General features: G+C 35.7%; 1 protein-coding gene across 5 annotated transcripts in view; it reads left to right on the forward strand.

Annotated features, from left to right (window-relative positions):
• The window catches only part of DNM3 (dynamin 3), a 614639-nt gene that overhangs the window by 493518 nt on the left and 100933 nt on the right, over window positions 1–20188 (forward strand). For all 5 annotated transcript variants that reach the window (XM_065935707.1, XM_065935708.1, XM_065935705.1 and 2 more), the window contains one exon: window positions 8901–9012. In XM_065935707.1, the coding sequence (XP_065791779.1) occupies window positions 8901–9012 (112 nt within the window). The remainder of the gene's footprint in view (window positions 1–8900; window positions 9013–20188) is intronic.

The following is a 20188-nucleotide window of genomic DNA, read 5'->3' on the forward strand; positions in this document are numbered from 1 at the left end:
TCCTGATTTTGATTGTTTTTCTCATCTTTTATTTACTAGATATTACAGAGCTGTTTCTTTATTTGATTCATCAAAAAGCAAACTGTTAAATTTTACCAATGATAGTTCAGTTTTCCATAATTAGTTCCTAACTCTATTATATCCTGCATTTTGCTCTGTCTAGTTTTATTATTTCCCAACTTGTTAAATGCTGACAATGTATTTTTGCTTCTTTTTTAAAACCATAACTTTGATTATATGGACCTTTGTCAGCAAAGTGATGTCTTTGCTTTTTAATAGGCTGCCTAGGTTTGTCATAACTTTCCTTCCAAGGAGCAAGCGTCTTTTAGCTTCATGACTGCAGTCACCATCAGCAGTGATTTTGGAACCCAATGTCTTATAAGATAATAAATGGCACAGCCTGGATTTTAATAGGTGTTTATGGTCTTTATCCTACTACGCTTTAGTTAAACTTACATTAATAAAAGTTTACTGTCCATAATGCAGGTAAAGATTCTGCCAGATTTCTTCCTTATGTCTGAATAATATTACATCTGGAGATTTGTGATCAGTTGCTGGCATCTCATTTTCAGAAAATCTATTTAAAATAGAGCAAATTCACAAGAATACAAGAAGGATGCAGTGTTATCTAGAATCCTGTTCATATGAGAAATGCTTGGAAAAGTGTAAAAGGGTTGGCTTAGGGACTAGAAGACTTGTGGGACACATTATATCTGGTCTCAGACGTTTGAAGAGCTGTCATCAGCAAGGAGGTTAAACTTCACATTTTTAAAACTCAAAGACATTCTTATGATGTGAATGAAAGTGGGTTCATGAAATATCAAATATAAGCTCTTGTGGTCATGTTCTCAACAGTGTAACACTTAAAAGCCTTTTACCTATGTGATATATTTTCTTATGATCATTTTTAACATTGAGATGAATTTTGTTTTTTCAAACTGCAAAACACATAGTTAGGTTGATTTCATGGTGAAATCATTCAGAAGCTCATATCTGTGTGATTGCAGCTGAAATAGACTAAACAAAACAAAACAAAAAAATGCAGTCAGTACAAATTGCTGTGGGTTATCTATATAGCTACAGCATGTGGTAAGACCCTGGAAGCTGCATCCACAAAATTTATAAGACTTCCAGTAAATCAGCTCAACTCAGTGTTTTAGACCTGTATCCAACTCTCTTTGGATGTCTAGACACAGCCTAAGATGAGGCTTCAAAAACGGGTAAAAATGAGGCAGCCAAAGCCACCAGAAGCCTTTGACCCTCTTCTAATGTTTCAACCAGATAATTATTTTCCCTCTCAAGAATTTGGCTATCCTTAGAAGGAAAAAAAAAAAAAAAATCAAAATTTTCCATGTGAAGAGCCCCTGAAAGAAAATACTCCGGAGAAAGGTCAGTAAGAATGGGCCAAAGCTGAATTCTTCAGATCTGCTTAGAGAGTGTGGAAAGTCTCTACTGCTCTTCAGCTGGCCAAGCACTCCTATGGCATTTGTCCAACTTTGCCTTCCCCACACCTTTACATCTTAAAGTAACTCATACTGTGCAGTGGAAATGCCTCAGATATAAACCTAAGTAGTAACTAAAAGCTATTTTATAGAAATAATTAGAAAATTAAAAGCTGATGAATTTTGATTCCACCAAGATAATCCATTACCCTTTCTGCTCTGTAGCAAAGATATGACCTTTCAGATTTCCCAACAATAAACTGTCATACTTGGAAGATATATTTACTTTAAATATACCCCAACTTAATTAAGTTTTTCATTCTACTTATTGTAGTTTGCCTTTTCAAACTTTTTAAATTTTAGGTTTTCTGTAGAAAGTTAAGAATCCAGTCAAAAATGAAAAAAGTGGTCTTAAAAATATGCCCAGTCCAATTCATTCCATAGTTCATTTATTCATTGATACATTTGTTCATTAATTGGACTGCTATTTGTTTCACAAAGGCTGTATGCCAAGGAATGTGGTAGGCCCAGGTGGTGCCATCTCTTAGCTATGTGATTTGGGGAAAGTCACCTAATCTCTCTCAGTCTCATTTTGCTTAACTGTAAAACAGCTTTATGATCAATTTTACAGAGTTGCTATGGATATTAAAGGAGATGGTTTCCCTTATAAGATGGTAAAAACTTAGAAGTTTCTCCATCCATCACTCTATCCAAAAAAAGTCATACATACCAGAGTTGGCAAGTCTCAAAAGCACTCGAGTGCAAATGTCAGTCAACTATTTGCAAGACTCATGGAGTGAACTAGATTGAAATCCTTTGAGTGACTAGTGCATGCTTTACCCTGATTAAGGAAAATTGAACTACATAGTAAAAAAATAAACAAAAAAACCCAGAAATTTCTTCACTTACTCACTGAATCAATGTGAGAAATGTGGAGACTGCCCCAACCAAAAATTCAGATGTCCAACTCTACTTTGAGCCAACTCATAAAATGAACTCAAGTGAGAATTTACAAATAGAGAAGTCCAGGTGGAAAATGCCTGATGATATATTTATTAAAGTTGAATGTGTAGAGTTCCATCTAAATAATTGCTTAGTGTAACAAAATTGAATACAAAAGGAAAGAAAGAGAAAAGGAGCCTCAAAGATATGGAAACAATAATTCAGGAATAATTTCTAGGTTTGTATTTCTAGACAGATTTGCAAATGTCATGAGGTATTATGGAAAGTAAAAGCTTCTAAATCCCTTAAGAAACCAAGAATTATGATTTTATTCCTAAATGTTATATATAAAAATGAATTCAAGAATGATTTGAAAAACTTTTTAATATAGTCATATACCTGTAGAACTGAAAACCACTAAAAAAAAAAAAAAAAAAAAAAAAGGGAAATAACAAAGGCGAGAAACAAACATGATTAAAATTTTCCTGATTGTAGAAGCTGATTTTCAAACTGGGATGAAAAATAAAAGCCTACTCTAAGGTTAGCATTTATAACAGATATTTCTTTTAAAAACTAAAACAAATAGATAAAAGCAAAAATGTAAAAGAGACAAAGATATATCAGGCAAATGCAATTTTAAAAAAAGAGAAATTATTATAGTAATGTACAAGAAGCATATAATGAAATCAGAACAAAGAACCACCATTTCCATAAATATATAAAAATGCTCAACCTCCTTGACATGCTTCATCTCTCAATCTTGTCTGGCTCTTTGTGACCCCATGAACTGTAGCCTGCCAGGTTCCTCTGTCAGTGGAATTCTCCCACTGGCAAGAATACTGGAGTGGGTAGCTATTCCCATCTCCAGGGGATCTTCCCTACCCAGGGACTGAACCTGGGTCTCCTGCATTGCAGGCAGACTACCATCTGAGCCATTAGCAAAAGTATTAGAACTTTGATGGAGAATAACTTTTCAATTATAAAATTATTTACTGAGGTATTCTGAAGATGATAGCCAATATTTTTAAGGGTGTGAGGGTAGTCATTATTCAATAAGTATTTATTGAATACTCACGAGCAATAGTCACTTAGTAAGAACTAGGATGATAGTGTAATCAAATCACCCCATCCAAAATGCCTTTCCACCCACTCCAGTACTCTTGCCTAGAAAATTCCACGGATGGAGGAGCCTGGTGAGCTACAGTCCATGGGGTCGCAGAGTCGGACATGACTGAGTGACTTCACTCACTATATTTGTTTTAATTTAAGAAAATTTATTTTTGTGTGTTTTATAGGCTTTCTCCTAATATGAATGGAGTATTTTTTCCATTTCAAAGTTATTGGGAGTATTGAGAAAAGTCATTGATTTTTGTAATTTGTCCTGTAGTCAATATTAAGTCTTTTAAGTAAAAATCTTATTAATTCTTGTGGTGTTTTGTAAAAACCACTTGAATTTTCCAACTCTTCTTAAGTTAATTTTGTTGATTTATATTTTTTAGTATATTATTAATTATCTCTAGGTTCTTAGTTTTGACATAGGATCGCATAAAGTATTTGATTCTAATTTTCTCAATCTCATATATTTGTGGGTATGTATTCTATCCTTTCTCATTTTTGATCCTGTATTACTTTTGTCTTCTCCCCTAGTTAAGACTATAAATTCATTATCTATTACTAAAAGGAAAATACTCATGGATGTTTTTATCCTTTATATTATGTTAATATTTCCTATTTTATTAGTTTTGGCTTTAATCTGTTAATTTCCTTTCTTTCTATAGATGAATATTAACATTTTAATCTTTTTTCTCTAAATGATGAGCATATTTAAAGCCATAAATTTTCCAAAGCATAGCCTTTGTTGTACTTCATTGGTTGGGTATAATGTATCTATATTTTTTAATTGCTTTCTAAATAATTTATAATTTTGTTTTTGTTTCTTCTGTAATACAAAGATTATCTAAGAATGTGCTTTTTTTTCTTGAGTCTTCTTTTTAGAAATTCATTTTTTCTGTTTTTTTTTTTGCTTTATGACCAAAAAATGTGATTCATAAAATTTCTATTTTTTTAAATTTCTTAAAGCTGTTATTGCATATATGTACAAATCCAAGTATATGACAGACTTTTGTAAATGATTTGTTGATGATGAAACAGTCTTTATCTTCTTAAATGATAAAGGAATCTATTAAATTTTCTTCATCAGTTGTATTATTTATTTCTTTTGTGCATTTACTTATCTTTTGTCCACTATGTTTAATTTGAAAAAACCGTATTAAAAGCTTTCCATATTTATACTTTAATTAATTATATGCAATAGGTATATCAAGTTTATCTTACATTTTTAAGTAACATTTGCTTCATTTAGTTGTCTACTATGTTACTTGGTGCAAACAGGTTTAAGAGTATTTTCCAGTCTTCGTAAATTTTCCTTTATATCATTATATAATATTTCTATTTATCCTGTTCAGTACTTTTAAAATTCTATCTTGCCTATATTAATATTGCTGCTCAATGCAGATTTTTTTCTTTGTTTTCTGTTTGCCTGATATCTCTTTACTTGTTCCTTTATTTTTGCAAGTAACGTAAAATTGGGCTTTATTTTTTTAACCTACAGTAACTGTTTAGCTGACAGAATTCAGTTTACTTTTATTAATTTGGTAATCAATATACTTGATTTTATTGCTGTCATTAAATTTTCTTATTCTGCTGTATCTTTTCTTAATTTTCTATTGATTTTATCAAGAGGCTATTAATTTTCCTTGTATTTTTTTTAATTGGGGAGTTCTACTATAGTTTTTATTTTATTAATATTTAAATTCATCAGTACATAGCCCTGTTATTCCATGAGGCAAATTATGAAGTATTTCTCTCTCAAGACACTTTCTTCACCTACTTCTCTTCTTAGCCACTTCTTCCAACAATATGAGAACTCTGGGATCTTTTACTTCTCCACTATTCACCCTTGCATCCATCAGAGGAGAACTTGGGCATATCTTTATCTCCTTTTACTCTCCCTCAAGTTTTAGACTATTTGAATTTCTGTTGCAGAACTTTTCTACTTTAGGAGTTTGTATTGAGTCCTTATATTGCAGGTCTTAGATGATCTATCATTATTTATTTTGATTTGACTCTGAATATGACAAGTTTTGTTGCTCACCAGTGTTTTCTCTTCTCTTAGTTTTTCTTCACCTTGAACATTCTCTACAGGTTCATTGAGTGTTGTTGTAATCCTAATATTGCTTTAGGATCACCCTCAAGTTTGGGTATGTGGTTCTAACCTGGCTGGATGTGGGACTCTGAGTTTGCAGTCCTGTTAAGAATCCTTGAATATTATTTCATTGCTTTCTACCTTTTGAATGCTCAGTCCAGTGCCAGTCTAATTCTTTTTCCTTTTTAAGCAACTTGCTGTTTCTTTATAGAAGACTTTTCTTTATCTCAAAACCCAAGATTTACTTTAGCACATGCCTGTGTCATATCTTTTCTCACCAATTCTACCTGAAACAGTGTTTTCAATGTACAGATTTCAGTCTTTCTAAAAATCAGGCTAAATTTTCTTTTTAAAAAATAGTTTATGTTTTATAATTATTTTTCTCCTCCTATTGTCCTTTTCTTTTTCTGGACCTCCTATTATTTACAGGTTAGTCGTTCTGGTTCTTTCCTCCACACTTCTCTTTCTTTATATATTTTTAACTCTCCTACTGAATCTTAAAATCTACTAATTCTATTCTCAAGATCCATCATCCTTTCCTTCAACTTACCTACTCAACATCTTAACTTAAAAGTCTTTCTTTCTTAGTCCTATAAGTCTTTTTTAATGCTCTCTTGTACCTCTTCAAATACTTATTATTAGTTTATAACCCCCAACCATTCTCCATTGTTGATAGACTGCTCTGATTGCCTTATTTATTCTTTGTTTCCTCTGGCTGTTAGACCTCAGTGCATGTCCTTTTATTTTCCTTTGCTCATGGTGGCACAGATCCAACTGGTGGATACTTTAAGTGAACTGGTCCCGTGAGTGTGGGGAGGAACAAACATCGAAGTCTTCATGGCCAGAAGTGGGCAATTTATCAGTTTCCTTTTGAAACACCTGGAGAGAGCTTTTCTTCCTCACTAGATTAGAAAAAACTCAGTCCTTCCATACTTCCTTACAGAAAAAACTCAGTCCTTCCATACTTCCTTACAGCCAGAGGATTGAGAACACTCATCAGTCCTATGATTATTGATGGTTTGCTCTACTAAGGGGCTTCTACATGCTAGTCTTTGTCTTAAAGTTCTCCTGCTATGGTCCCAAAGTTTTTTTTCATCCCAGAGCAAGAAAGTACCACAGCAATTATCTAGCTCACACCCTCTACCAGGCTACCAGTCCTAATGTCTTCTTGACTTAAGAGGATGTATTTGACCTGAGTTGGAAGTAGAGAGGAAACAAAGGACACTGAAGCCACCATCTTTCTGAATCCTTTGCAAATATAATGATGAGCATAAATTGATACATTCGATACACTACTTAATACTGCTTATAGGCTGGTTGGGAAGATAGGTGTTATCAAAATTAAATAGAAAAGAGAGAGAAAAAGAAACCCACATGTAATACTGAAATCACAGCTATGATTAGTACTATCAAGGAAAGGTAAATAAAAATATGAAAAATGTATGAAAGAGGAATGACTCCTGTCGTTCAGGGAAGTAATGTCCAAAGAAGCCATGGTTAAGCTGAGATACCAAGAAAGAGTAGGAGTTAACTGTGTAGTGAGGGAAGGACAGAGAGCTGCAGAGATAGCAGTTTATTCAACGACTTTAGGGGTAAGCATGCCATATTTGAGGACGTAAATGGTAAGCATGGCAGAAGAAGCAAAGAACAGAGCATGAAAAGAAGCTAGAGAGGAAGGCCATGGTGGGCCGGACTGTGAAGGACTTTGTAGGCTATGATAGCAAGTGGTCTTTTCCTAAAAGCAAGTAGTATTGGGGTGTTTTATAACTGGGGTAAAAATATCTGATTCACATTTTCAGAAGATAATAAAAGTTCTCAGGAGAGAACAAATTTAAAGTGTCCAAGTGATGCTCAGAGACCAGTGAGGAGGCTATTGAAATAGCCCCAAAGAGAGAGAGTAATAAGATGATAATCACTCTACAGGTTGTACACTTTTAGGTAATAAAATCTAAGGAGGTAAATGAGAGTGTGGAAGATGTCCACGGTGCCTCCAAATTATAGGCATTATGCTGATGTTGCAGGAAATGGGAGCATAAAGTTGGAAACCACCAGTTCAGTCGTTCACGTCAAGGTGCCTTTGATATTAAAGTGAAGTCAATGAGCAGTATGAGTCTGGGGCAGCTCTAGACAGGGGATGTAAATATGTAAGTCATCTGGATTAGCTGTAAACTGAGACTCTTGGGCATGAATGAGAACACCTTGGGAGAGAGAAGAGAAAAGGATTGTTAATCTTGTACCTTGCTAGTATCTGTCTAAATTGAATTATATTCTCTGGAAAAATGGCTAGAATTATCTTTATGTATCATTGTCTTGAAAAATGATTCTGTAACTCCATTTATAGGAATCTATCCTCAGAAAATAATGATAGTAAGGTAGAAAGACAAAGGCTTATGGATAAAAATATGTAGTTAAGTATTATTTATGATTGCAAATAAAGGAAATTACTTATCATTAGAAAGTCAAGAAAATTATCATACATTTATGTTAATGAATATTATACCATTATAATTTGATATTTATGAAGATGTAATAGCATAAGTATATGACCATGATATGCTAATAAGTGAAAAGGACACAAAATTGAGAGAACATCAACTGGATGAAAAATGTATAGAACAAAAGAATATAAAGAAATAAGTTTATCTGCCAATAGTAGAAAATGGATGATTGTATCCAGTTTTATACTTTTATCTAGTTTCCAAATTATTCAAGTATTACATCTTGTGTATTATTTTATTATTAGGAAAGGACATATAAACTTATAATATTGACCCAGTTATAAATATGAACTTCATAGGCAATTTACTCTGTTAAATACTGGTTAATGTTCTTTCCTTTTCACAATATTGATGAGCATTTCTGATTTGAATACAGCATAGAATTTTTAGCTTTTGAGATTATTGCCATAATTCAAAAATTTTATGAGCCATTTAGACTTTTAAATTAACTTTGCAAACTTACATAATTACTAGGCTATGGCAAGTCGGTTCCCCTCATAACAGTCCCCATCAGCTGGCATTCAGTGAGTCATACTGAGAGCATTTCTAGTTCCTTCTCTTTCTACTGCTTAGCAGTACAGATGACTCTCAGTTCTTTTCATGAGGTGTTTTAATTGTATAATACATACATATAGGAGCTTGTTAATTACTTTAAATGCAATAGATTGTTGTTTTTCATTAATGACTGTTAGATAGCCCTCCATTTGGACTGTCATTTGTATCATCATTGTCTGTAGGGATATGAAATCATATTGATTTTGGTGAGCCAAAACTAAAAAGCTTGATTTTTTTCTTTTTTTTTTTTAACTCCAGGAATGTATACAAAGACTACCGCTTCCTTGAGCTGGCATGTGATTCGCAGGAGGATGTAGACAGCTGGAAGGCATCTCTACTGAGAGCTGGAGTTTATCCTGATAAATCTTTAGTAAGTGGATTGATCTCTTATTTTTAAATTAGTAACCATGTTTGAGAAAGCATAATTCAACATACTTTATGCTAAAGGAACTAGTTCTCAGTTGACTTAATTAATTTGGCATAGTTTTAACTTTTTACTTTGCTTATATTTCTTTTTATCCATTAGACCTCTATTTTAAGAAGTTTACCAGTATATTTGTTAAAGAAAATGCCCAACTTTGCCATAAAACCTAATGTATGTATGTAATCTCAAAGCATGAGAGAGTTTCTGTTTTAATTTAAAATTTTATTTTCCTTTTTATTTATTCTACAGTATACTATTCTATAGTATTCATTTAAGCAGTTTATAACATTCTTTATGTAGTCCTAGTATATATATTATTAGTCATAACACTTTTTCACATTCTTTAAAATATAATTTTTTAGGAAAAGCTACCTCCTTTCATTATGTCTATAGTACTGGTATCCAAAATCACACTCTGGTTAATGTCACTGTAAGTAAAAAAAGAACAAAAAATACTATATTGCTAGTCCCACTTATCTTTATTAATATACTTCAAGTGTCTTGGAGACACTTCTCTCATTCAAGTTAATAAACGGATCCTCTATTTGTGTTCTTTGGAAAATGTAATATTACACAGACTAGTCTGGATTTAAACTTCAGAATTCCCACCCACCATATGTACACTCAGCATTAAACAGACTCTGCAGTTGTGTGGTTCTCACTGCTTCCTTGCTACCCCTGAGATATTGTACTAGCCAGGTTTCCCCTAGAAGCTAAGCACCGAGACTGAGCTTGGGGGGATTTACTTCATCTTGACCTTTGTGGTCCTTAGATTAGCCGTAGATTAGTTTATACAACTGCCCATGCACAAGCTGGGTTATTTCTCGGCCCCAAATAGGTATAAAGTCTTCTCAAGGGAGAGTCTGAGATGTGAGCACATTGTGCGACAACTGAAGCATCTGGAGGGGATTTCAGACTTGACCATATCCCTGAGGTTATAATGGAATTTAACAAAGTTCCAGAGGTAAAGGATAGAGGATTTGTGCCAAAACATTCTCTTCTTCGCTGTTATTTTAGTTTTCATGTAGACCTCTTAACCCCATCTCTACCTCCACTTGTCTGGTTAGTACCTAAAACACTGAATCCCCATGACACACCCTGTGCCCTCCAAATGGGGTGAAACCAGACTCTTTCCAGGTGATATGTAGGTACAGCAGTATCTTCTGTATCTTTGATTTTTGTTGTTAGTTCTAATAGTTACTTATTACTCTGTCCTATTCATTGATGGCTGTGTGTTTAATGTTACAAATGTTCTGTATTAAAAAATGCACATATACTTAATGTTTTATTCATTCATTCTGCAAAAGCCTGCTGAGCCTGTGCTTTTCGCCAACTATCTTTCTGGACATGAGTGATGCTGAAGTGAACAGTGAGGTCCTGCCCCTCAAGGAACAGACATTAGAGTGGATGAATAACTGTGTAACTGTAAACTGTTATTTGTTAGAATGATAAGTTCTTTAAAAAGTTAAAGGGACAGACTGTGAGAATGAAGGTCAAGTGAGTTTTATTTTAGTAAAGGTAATTAGGGAAAGCCCCCTTGATTGGAGTAGGCTCCTGAAAGAAGTGGGAAAGTAAATGATGTGAGTGTCTGATGGGGAGTGCTCAGGGCAGAGGGCTAGCAAGTACAAAGCCAGCTCAATGTCTTAGAACACCAAAGAGTTACAGTGTGTCTGGACAAGTGAAGGCACTTGATAATTTCCAGAAGTGGTCAGTGGCAAGATTACATAGGCCTTGAAGGAAGTGGCAAGCATTTGTGCTTTATTCTAGGTGAGATGGGAAGCCATTGGAGGGTTTCAAGCCAGTTAGTGACATGACAAGATTTATATTTTTATAAGGTTGCTATGGCTGAGTGTTATGAGAAGCAGCACAGCTTGTGGGAATAAAGCACAGGCTTTATCATCAAACTGTGTAAACTGAAATTTCTGATGCTCACCTACAAACTTGTATAGCCCTTTTATCTTTCAAGATTCCAGTATCTAAAATGGGGTAACAAGAATCATCTGCGGCATCGTTGACAGGGTTAAGTGAGATAATGTAGGGAAAGCACCAGACAGGGTAAACATAAGTTAGTACTCCATTTTTATTTATGATGATGATTATTATTTTCATTGTAGATTACTTATGTAAGTAAGTACAAGAGAGTTAAAATATTGTGGATATTTATAATACAGTCCCAGTGTGATTGTGAAGACTTTATGATATTTTCTGTCTTCTAAATGTGCTTGGTTATTTAAAATGTCTGAATGTGTATATGTGTGTGTTTGTGTCTTCCTTCCAAGAAACTGTAATGTTTGTGAAAATGTTTTCTTAGGTCATGATTTTGTCAACTAAATTTATTTTAAATGTACTTGACAAGTTTGCTATTAAAAACAATTATGCAATGCCTCTCTCGTGAGGGAAATACTGTCTTGGGAAAGCAAAATTACCCTTCCCTCTATGAACTGTTTTTACAAACCTGAAATTTCATGTATTCATAGCTCTACACAAAAGGGGATACTCAATAAAATATTTTCTATTTTTTCTGAGAATGCTAAATTTTAAGCAAATCTAGAATTGTCCTACACAAACTGTTTTGATTCTTTTACATCATTTTTATTTGCTGATTAACATACATTTGGTACTATTGCTTGGAAAATCGAGACAAAGGGGCTTTTTACCACATGCCAAAGACATGACAGGAAATTAAACTTGGCAGTATGCCATGAACATTGCTTTTCTCAGCTTTCATCACAAACAATATTTGCATTTCTTCCGCACCATGTAGTTCTGTAGGTTATACTACACAATTGCTTGACTTTCAGATGTTTCAGTAGCAGCTAACCACTGAAAGCAATCTAAGTAGGGTGCTTATCTAAACATTGCCTTTTAGAACAGTCTTAGGTTTGGGGGAAGTGAGACTTCTAGGTACAGTTATTCTTAATTTAGAAAAATCTGACAAGTTAGAGTAACCTAATAACACATGGCTCTTTCTAAGTAAATTTTTAGAATTTCTGATGTTTCTGTTTTTGTATCACTAAACCATTAAGTCAACAGCAAACCAGTCAACCCCTACCCTAATTATGAAACGTTCATGTGTCATACATGCATATGAGTCAAGATCAAAAAAATTCTGCTTTTTATATGAGACATCTCTATTCTAACTGGAAAAAATTCTACATAGGTCATTTTTCTAAATTGTATAAGTTTGGATTCATTTAGATAAATATCCATCACCCAAATCTGGATGAACTGATGTTTTGAATAATTTCTTTTGTCCAAACTAAGGTTGAATACTTTTTTATAGCAAGCGTTTCCTCATCATATCTTTTTCCATCATGTCCACATGGTGAAATGTTTTTTATGTCACTCATAATGTTCTGCTACTCTATTCTTTCTGGCTCTTAGGTCATTTCTCTTGGGGTTTTCTAAAATTTTTCTTCTTTCTTTCCTTTCCTTCCATCTTCTCCCACTTCCTTCCTTCCCTTCATCCATCACTGTTATGTGGACTCTGAAGATTCAAGGATTAAAAAAAATGAGGCAGTTCTTACTTTATAGGAGTTCCAAGTCTAGTGGAAGAGAGAGATGCAAATAAATAGCTACTGTACAATGTGAATAAAAAATGGGTGGTTATGTATATAAAGCACAACAGCCCAACTATATTCCCATGTACGTTTTCTAATTGCCTTCTGTTTTCTAATCATTGATATATTCTATTTTACCATGTTCATTTTCTAATTACTTTCCAGTCTCTTAAACTTTCTGGACCTAAAGCTAAATGTAGACTTCTTATCTGAGCATCGTGGTATGTGACCCTAAAATGGAAATGAGTCCTGAGTTTACTTTCCCACTATGCCACTGACTTACTCTGTGAATGTAGACATAATATCTCTGACCCAGAACTCTGGCATTCTACCATCACCTGAGCTTTCTGAGCAGCAAGAATATTTTTAAAATATATTTAAACCTGAATTTGAATTTAACAGAATTTTATTTTTTATCTATATTTCCTTTGGCCACTAAATTGAAATTATACTCAGTATGAAATATATAAGTATGAAATGAAATAAATACATAGGAATTTACATAGTTTCAAAGTGAAGTTGTTTCTAAAAGGATTAATAGCTTTTTGTTTTTGCTTTTTACTGATGAGATATTCCCTCAAAGATTTGGGGAAAGTTAAAACAGGAGTAGGGACTGAAAATGAGTCCCCCTGAAAATGAGTTCCTCTGCTAAGATTATGACTAACCTCTCTATCCAAAACTTTATTCCCTTTCTTATTCTGCACCATTTCCCCATCAAGATTAAGCCGCATCAGAAAGTGTGTGTGTGTGTGTGTGTGTGTATGTGTGTGTGTGTGTGTGTGTGTATCAATAGCTACAGGTCACAATTTCATAATTTTAAAACTTTAACAATATTATGATCCATGTACATAAATTTTTCCTCTAAGTGTAAATAGAAATAAGTGTGAATTTAATTAAATACCTAAAAAATGTCATATAACAAATGACTGATTTTCCTGGCACAGTTTTGTCAGCTCACAATATGACTTTATATATAAACATGAAGAAATTCCAGATTCTTCTGTGCATTGAAGTTAGGTAGACTTGAAGTCAAATCTACTTGTGTTGGAATCCCTACCCTTCCATTTATGTGCCATGTGGCTTAGGCAACTTATTTCACTCTCTAGTTTTTATTTCTTTTTAAACTCAAAATAACAATTTCTTCCTCTGAATGATTTTGTAGGATTAAATGAATACTATTGCACACCACATCTAGCTTGGTGCCTTCACCTGGAAGAAAGTACTCGGTGCCATGTAGACGTTAATATTGATGTTGACTATCATTAATGTGTCCATGAAGCTGTACTTCTCAGATTAGTAGTTCCCTTTTCTTTGCAAACTATCAGTGCGATTTGGGGAGAATCTCCCCAATTGTTGGCTGAGGATACCAAACTGTTTAGGAGAGCCTTGAGATTATGCTGCCCTGTGGACAGACTGGTTTCAAAGTCTCTGTCATTTAGTCAGTAGTGAGCCATAGAAGCTGTCAGGGAAATGAGAGTCCACGAACCTCCTCCCCTCAGATTCTGGCCGTCTGAAAGGTGCAGCTGCAAATCTCTGCGAAGCCTAGAAACAGATGTGGTGCAAATTCAGTTTTGTGTCTCTGTTAAGACATACACCTCAGAAGTTTTTACAAGAGTTATTTTTTTTAGCTATATAAATAGATGGTCCTCCTGTCTAGTAGATGATTTCTTTTTTAACTTGTTAATTTTTAATTGGAGGCCAATTGTTTTACAATATTGTGTTGGTTTCTGCCATACATAAGCATGAATCAGCCAGAGGTATATGACCCTCCCTCTTGAACCTTCCTCCCACCTCTCACCCCATCCCACCCTCCTAGGTTGTTACAGAGCAACTGTCATTTTTCATCTCTTAAGAAATCATATACCATCTAGACAGTAGAAACGGAAGCACCCTGGAACTTCACTATACCTCTGAAGTCAGGACTCTCCCAGTCATAATTCATGCTTTTAAGGACTGCCTTGGAGGTTGAAACCATCCCATAATGCAGTCTCTTAGGGATATGAGAAAGTCCGTTTGACTTTCTCATATAGACTTTACAACCGAATCTTTCTCTGTGTCAAATAACAAATCAGGGAGAAGGTGTCTGTTTCACTCTAGGGGGAGGAGAGGAATGGACACAGAGCCCTGTAAGTATTATTAATATGGTGATGACCACTCCCATGTATTTACTCAGCAGTCTTGTGTACAAGATAGAAAACACCCATATTCATCCCACTCCACATAACTTTATTCTTAGCTTATTCAACAGTGCTTCCCACAGAAATTAGAGCAGCTCCATGACCAATAGTTTAGTTTTTTTTTCAATGAAGGGACTTTCTAAATATAAATGCTGCCATACAGAGTAGTGGAGGAATTATAGAGAATTTACAGTTCACCAGTCATGACTGCTATGCCTCTCTCAGAATAGACAACTGGGGAAATGATTGAAGGAAATAAGAAATGGCAAAGCCACACCACGTCTTTCACTTGTATGTTTCTCGTATTTAAGGATTAAGGCCCCCTACTCGGTGACATCACTGTTGCCACTACAAACAGAACCATCTGCCACCGAGCAGGGAAGCCAGCCATTCCCTAATGTGCAAAAATACTTGGTTGAACTCCTGAAACTTATTTGGTAGATCAAAAGCTGCACTGCTGTGGAATGCAATAAACCCCATCTGTTTGAGGTATTTTCAGCACTATTGCACTTCTTTGGAGAACCAAAGTCCCATTATTCTCTAAAATAGTATTCTATTCCTGATAAAGTTCTCTCTGGGAATCTTTATTGTCTTATTGAACCATTGGCATAGTCTTTACAAAAGACTCCTTTTCCCCTGATTTCATTCATTCTGGTATCATTTTTTATGTCTCATATAAGCCAGGGATGTTAATGGTTATATCACGGCCACTCACAATGTCAGGAACCTTCTCTATGCTGTTTTATCAGTGTCTTTAAATTATGTTTTTATTCAATTTGATGGCCCTGATGGTCCTTGAATTAGACATCCTACCCCCCCCCAACCCCGACCCAGAGTCACCAGCTGGCATTGTTTTCCAGAAAATACACTCTCCTGCAATCATTCCCTTACTGCTCTCTAGAAAACTTTTGTATGTATTACTTCCCCCCACACATCCTCTCTTAAAACTAAATGCCAGATCTCCAACCCAGCCTGTTACTCCACACCCTGTGCTCAGGCTTCTCCACACAGGCACACACTCCACTCACAGCTCTCTTCCACTCTGCATCTCAGTGGAGAGAGACATTCTTCCTGGGCCCCTTGTGAGGAGAGCTCAGATCTGTTCCCTGCCCATATCGCATCACGTCTCCCCCACAGGATCTGACCTTGCGAGGACTCAGGCTGCCCTGGGAGTAATGAATAACCGTTTTATTTTTTTAAGCCATATGTGGGTTAAATTGTTTGATATAAATCATACTCCCGCCGCTCCAGTTTGAAACAAGACAGCCATTTGCCTGCTGCCTGTTGCTGGCTGCTCTCTGTGTCTCTATCCAGAACGTCCCTTTTAGAAACGACTACATTTTTGTGACTAACCTTTCCAGACCCATTTTCTTGAATGTGGACCAGTGTTTATTTTGGCTTCCTCCCCACTATACAGTTTTCACTTCCCATGCCAACCCAAGACCAAACTTGTAATTTATGAAATAAAGGAATGGTACAGATGGAGGTTGTAACGTGGTCTGCTTGCCCTGTCTCCCCAGAATCACTCACTCCTTTCCTCTGCTCTTTTTCTTTTTTTTTTTCCCCCCACCTTCTTTGAAACCAAGGATGCAGTGTTTGTTTAAAAATGCATTGGCTGATGAAATTTTCCACTGCTTGGCATGTTGGAGGAGGGGCTGTCAGGAAAGGGCAAGCCGACATACTAAATACTTTGCCTTTCATGCTAACAGTTCACTTATTACCAATTCAAACCAATGCTTTTTGGCCAGGTTCCCGGTACTTCAAGTATTTCAAGTAGAAAGAAAGGGGGAAATCTCTGTCATAATTTTCTAGTGTTATAAATGTATGACTTCCCTTAATGTAAGTAGAATCTTTGACTCATCCGTGAGTTTTGGGTGCTGTATGTATGAATGGGATGTCAGTGAAGAGTTACTTATTTTGATTTTGATCTAGCATGAAAAACCTCATGATTCTAAAATAAATTTGTTTAACATATTTCTTTCTTTTTTTTTTCCTTGCGGCTACATGCACAGGGGAACAACAAAGTAAGTTCTTTGTCCTCCTGCAGCTCCTCTGTCTCTTCAGTCCCCACTCCCCTCCTGCATGTGCCCTTGGTGAGAGTGTTTCTGTGCTTTGAAATGACTGTCTGTGACAGTACACAAATGATAGAGGGTGTGCAAATGTCAGAGAGAACAGAGCTTGGACTACCATCGTGATGGTTCATTTTTGACCTTTTGGAAAGGAAATATTACGTTCCTCAGGGCTGGTTATTGAACAGTTCAGAGAGGTTGTTTTTATAAGAAAAGAGAGCAACACTGAGAGCAAAGATGATGGTTTAATAATGAGGACTCTTCTGCAGAAAGGGTACGACCGTCTGATGAAACTCAGTGCAGCTGACGTTTTTGACCAAAAATCAAAGCTCTCATGTTAATGTGCAGTTATAAAAACCCCAAACTGAAGTCTTAAATAGCAGGATGGCTGGCTTTGTTGGTGAAACTGAACTAGATCAGTGCTCTGGCTTTGAAGGTGCCTTAAAATGGATGGAGGAGGGTGGGGTCAACATTTGCCTTGGCTTCTGCGCGCTTGATGTATTCCAGCTGGATGGAGACCGGAGGGTGTGGGGAGTGGAGGGGGAGACTGAAATGTGTATGATTTGTGAAACCAGGCAACATACACACATGGTGGAAACTATTTTAATGTTGTTGTTGTAATAGATAAATGAGTAATTTAGTAGTTCATAGGGTGACTTGCTTGTTAAAATTTTAATTTAACTTTTCCAGAAGATTAGAACTATTTCTCACTTATATTAGGTATGTAAGAGTAATGTAGTTAGTGAAGATGGTCTTAAGTTTAGCAGGGCGATTTGTTTTTCATATTTTTTTTCCGATGGAGAATTATTAGCGCTTTATCCTACCAGGTGGCCCACTTAAAATAGGCCTCATTGAATACAATCAGAATTGAAAAGAATCTGTTTTATAAGGGTCTGCCTGCATATTTAAGCCAGCTGGAATTCATCAAAATTGCTATTCATAAGCCATACATATAGAATTTAAAACAAATGTGGGAAATCTTGCAGTTTAATTTGATGGAATGTGCTATTATGGAATAAGTTGATAGAGTTGGTATTGAAAATGTGTCACTTTATAAATTTATATCTTGCTATAATTGCTTATGACCCAAGTAATAATATTTAATGAAGTTAAAAATAATATTATAAAATCACAAGATAGGCATTTGTGAAGGACCCAGGGGGTGAACTTAGCCCACTAAAAGTTTACTTTTTAATACAGAAGGTATCTTATTAAATTGATTAAAGATTTCTTCTACAAGTAAAGGATAATATTTCTAACTAATATTGTCACTATTGGGGAAAAAACCATTTGGACAAAATTTTAGTTCTACCACCATATGCTGTATTTTGTTTCTCTTTGGTCCTAGTCACACATTATACTAACTTGCTGTCTAGAATTTCATGTGCTGCATCTCTTAATTGTTTAAATTGCCTGAGCTATGTGAGTGCACTAATAACAAGCCTATGCATGCTGAGGATCAGGCAATCAGCTGCTGATATTTTAGGGAGGTGCTAACCCTTAGATCATTCAAGAAGCTTTTTTTTTTTAATTGGAGGATAATTGCCTTACAAAGTTGTGTTGATTTCAGCCACACAATAATATGAATCAGCCATAAGTATATGTGTATATATACATACATACATATGTGTGTATGTGTATATACATATACACACACACGTTGTGTCCTTAGTCGCTCAGTCGTATCTGACTCTTTGCAACCCCATGGACTGTAGCCTGCCAGGCTCCTCTGTCCATGAGGATTCTGTCCAGGCAAGAATACTGGAGTGGGTTGCCACACCCTCCTCCAGGGGATCTTCCCAACCCAGGGGATTGAATCCAGGTCTCCAACTCTGCAGGCAGATTCTTAACCATCTGAGCCACCAGGGAAGCCGATAGATAGATAGATAGATAGATAGATAGATAGATAGATAGATAGATGTAGATAGATGGATAGATAGATAGATAGATAGATCCCCTCCCTCTTGAACCTCCCTCTCACCCAGCCCCATACCCTCCTCTAGGTCATCCCAGAGTGTTGGGCTGGACTTCCTGTGTTATATAGCAATCAAGAAGCATTTATGATTTGCGTCTGTCATGAGTGATTCACTGATGACTTAAAGGCATTTTTAAAATTCCCCAAAGAAAACACTTTTCCATAGCAGGAGTCATTCATTTGTTCTTCTAAGTAATGAAATGCTCAGTTTAACAGAATTTACTGATTCTTTCAAATAATTATACAATGAGTGATGAAACTCAGATGTTCTAAGCTGCTGCTCCTTAAGGCTACCTCTTGGATGATGCAGAAGGCCCTCCAGAGTCTCCCAGTGCCTGGAGCCCCCATCTGCACTGTGGACATTTGGTACAGTGCTGTGGGGGATCTTTGGGTGCCAGTTAGAGTGTCGGCTGAAGCGTGCCAACGATGCAAACACTTACCGTTTTGATTTTTAACTGATGACCTACTTCGGAGGGACTGATGTGTATTGCCCTTATGCTTTAATTCTTGGTTGCTTATGTTATGAATAAGTAATAGTTTGTGAAAAAAATATAAGGCTAATACTTTTAAAATATGATCATTGTACTGACCATGGACTCTGGCACAAAAGAGGCTTCTCAAATCATAGACGGCACATCTGCATGCTATTTTCCTTTTGCTTAGAATTTCAGTATAAATGGACAACACTGGAATACAACTGTGCTGTCTCCAGAGTATAGATCTGGAATCTTCCAAAGGAGAATATGAGATTCTTTTTTCCCTCTCATGCTAGAATGCTTGTTCTGCATTGTCCCAAAGGCAACACACCTGTTTGTTGCCTGCCATATACGTGAGCCAGCTGTAAATGGTGACTGATTTCAGACTCACAAAGGCTAATTGTTTATTTTGTGAATAGCATTTCATTATTTATGATACTAACCAGATACTAGAGAGAATGAAGCTTGCTCAGTTAATGTTTCTTTAGATGAGCAGGATGCATGGATTCATCTTCCTTCATACATGCACACATATACATACATACACGTATGTTATAAGGTCTATGGAGCAATTCTACTATTCATTTTCTCAATGCCAGCTAAAATGATCTGCTTCATCCACCTTTGTTGTTGTCGTTCAGTCACTCAGTTGTGTCTGACTCTTTGCAACCCCATGGACTGTAACACGCCAGGCTTCCCTGTCCTTCACTATCTCCTGGAGTTTGCTCAAACTCATGTCCATAAAGTTGGTGATGCCATCCAACCATCTCATCCTCTGACATGCCCTTCTTCTCTTGCCCTTAGTCTTTCACAACATCAGGGTCTTTTTCAATGAGTTGACTTTCTGCATCAGGTGGTCAAAGTA

This window comes from Muntiacus reevesi, chromosome 5, assembly GCF_963930625.1.
Source record: "Muntiacus reevesi chromosome 5, mMunRee1.1, whole genome shotgun sequence".
Lineage (NCBI taxonomy): Eukaryota > Metazoa > Chordata > Mammalia > Artiodactyla > Cervidae > Muntiacus > Muntiacus reevesi.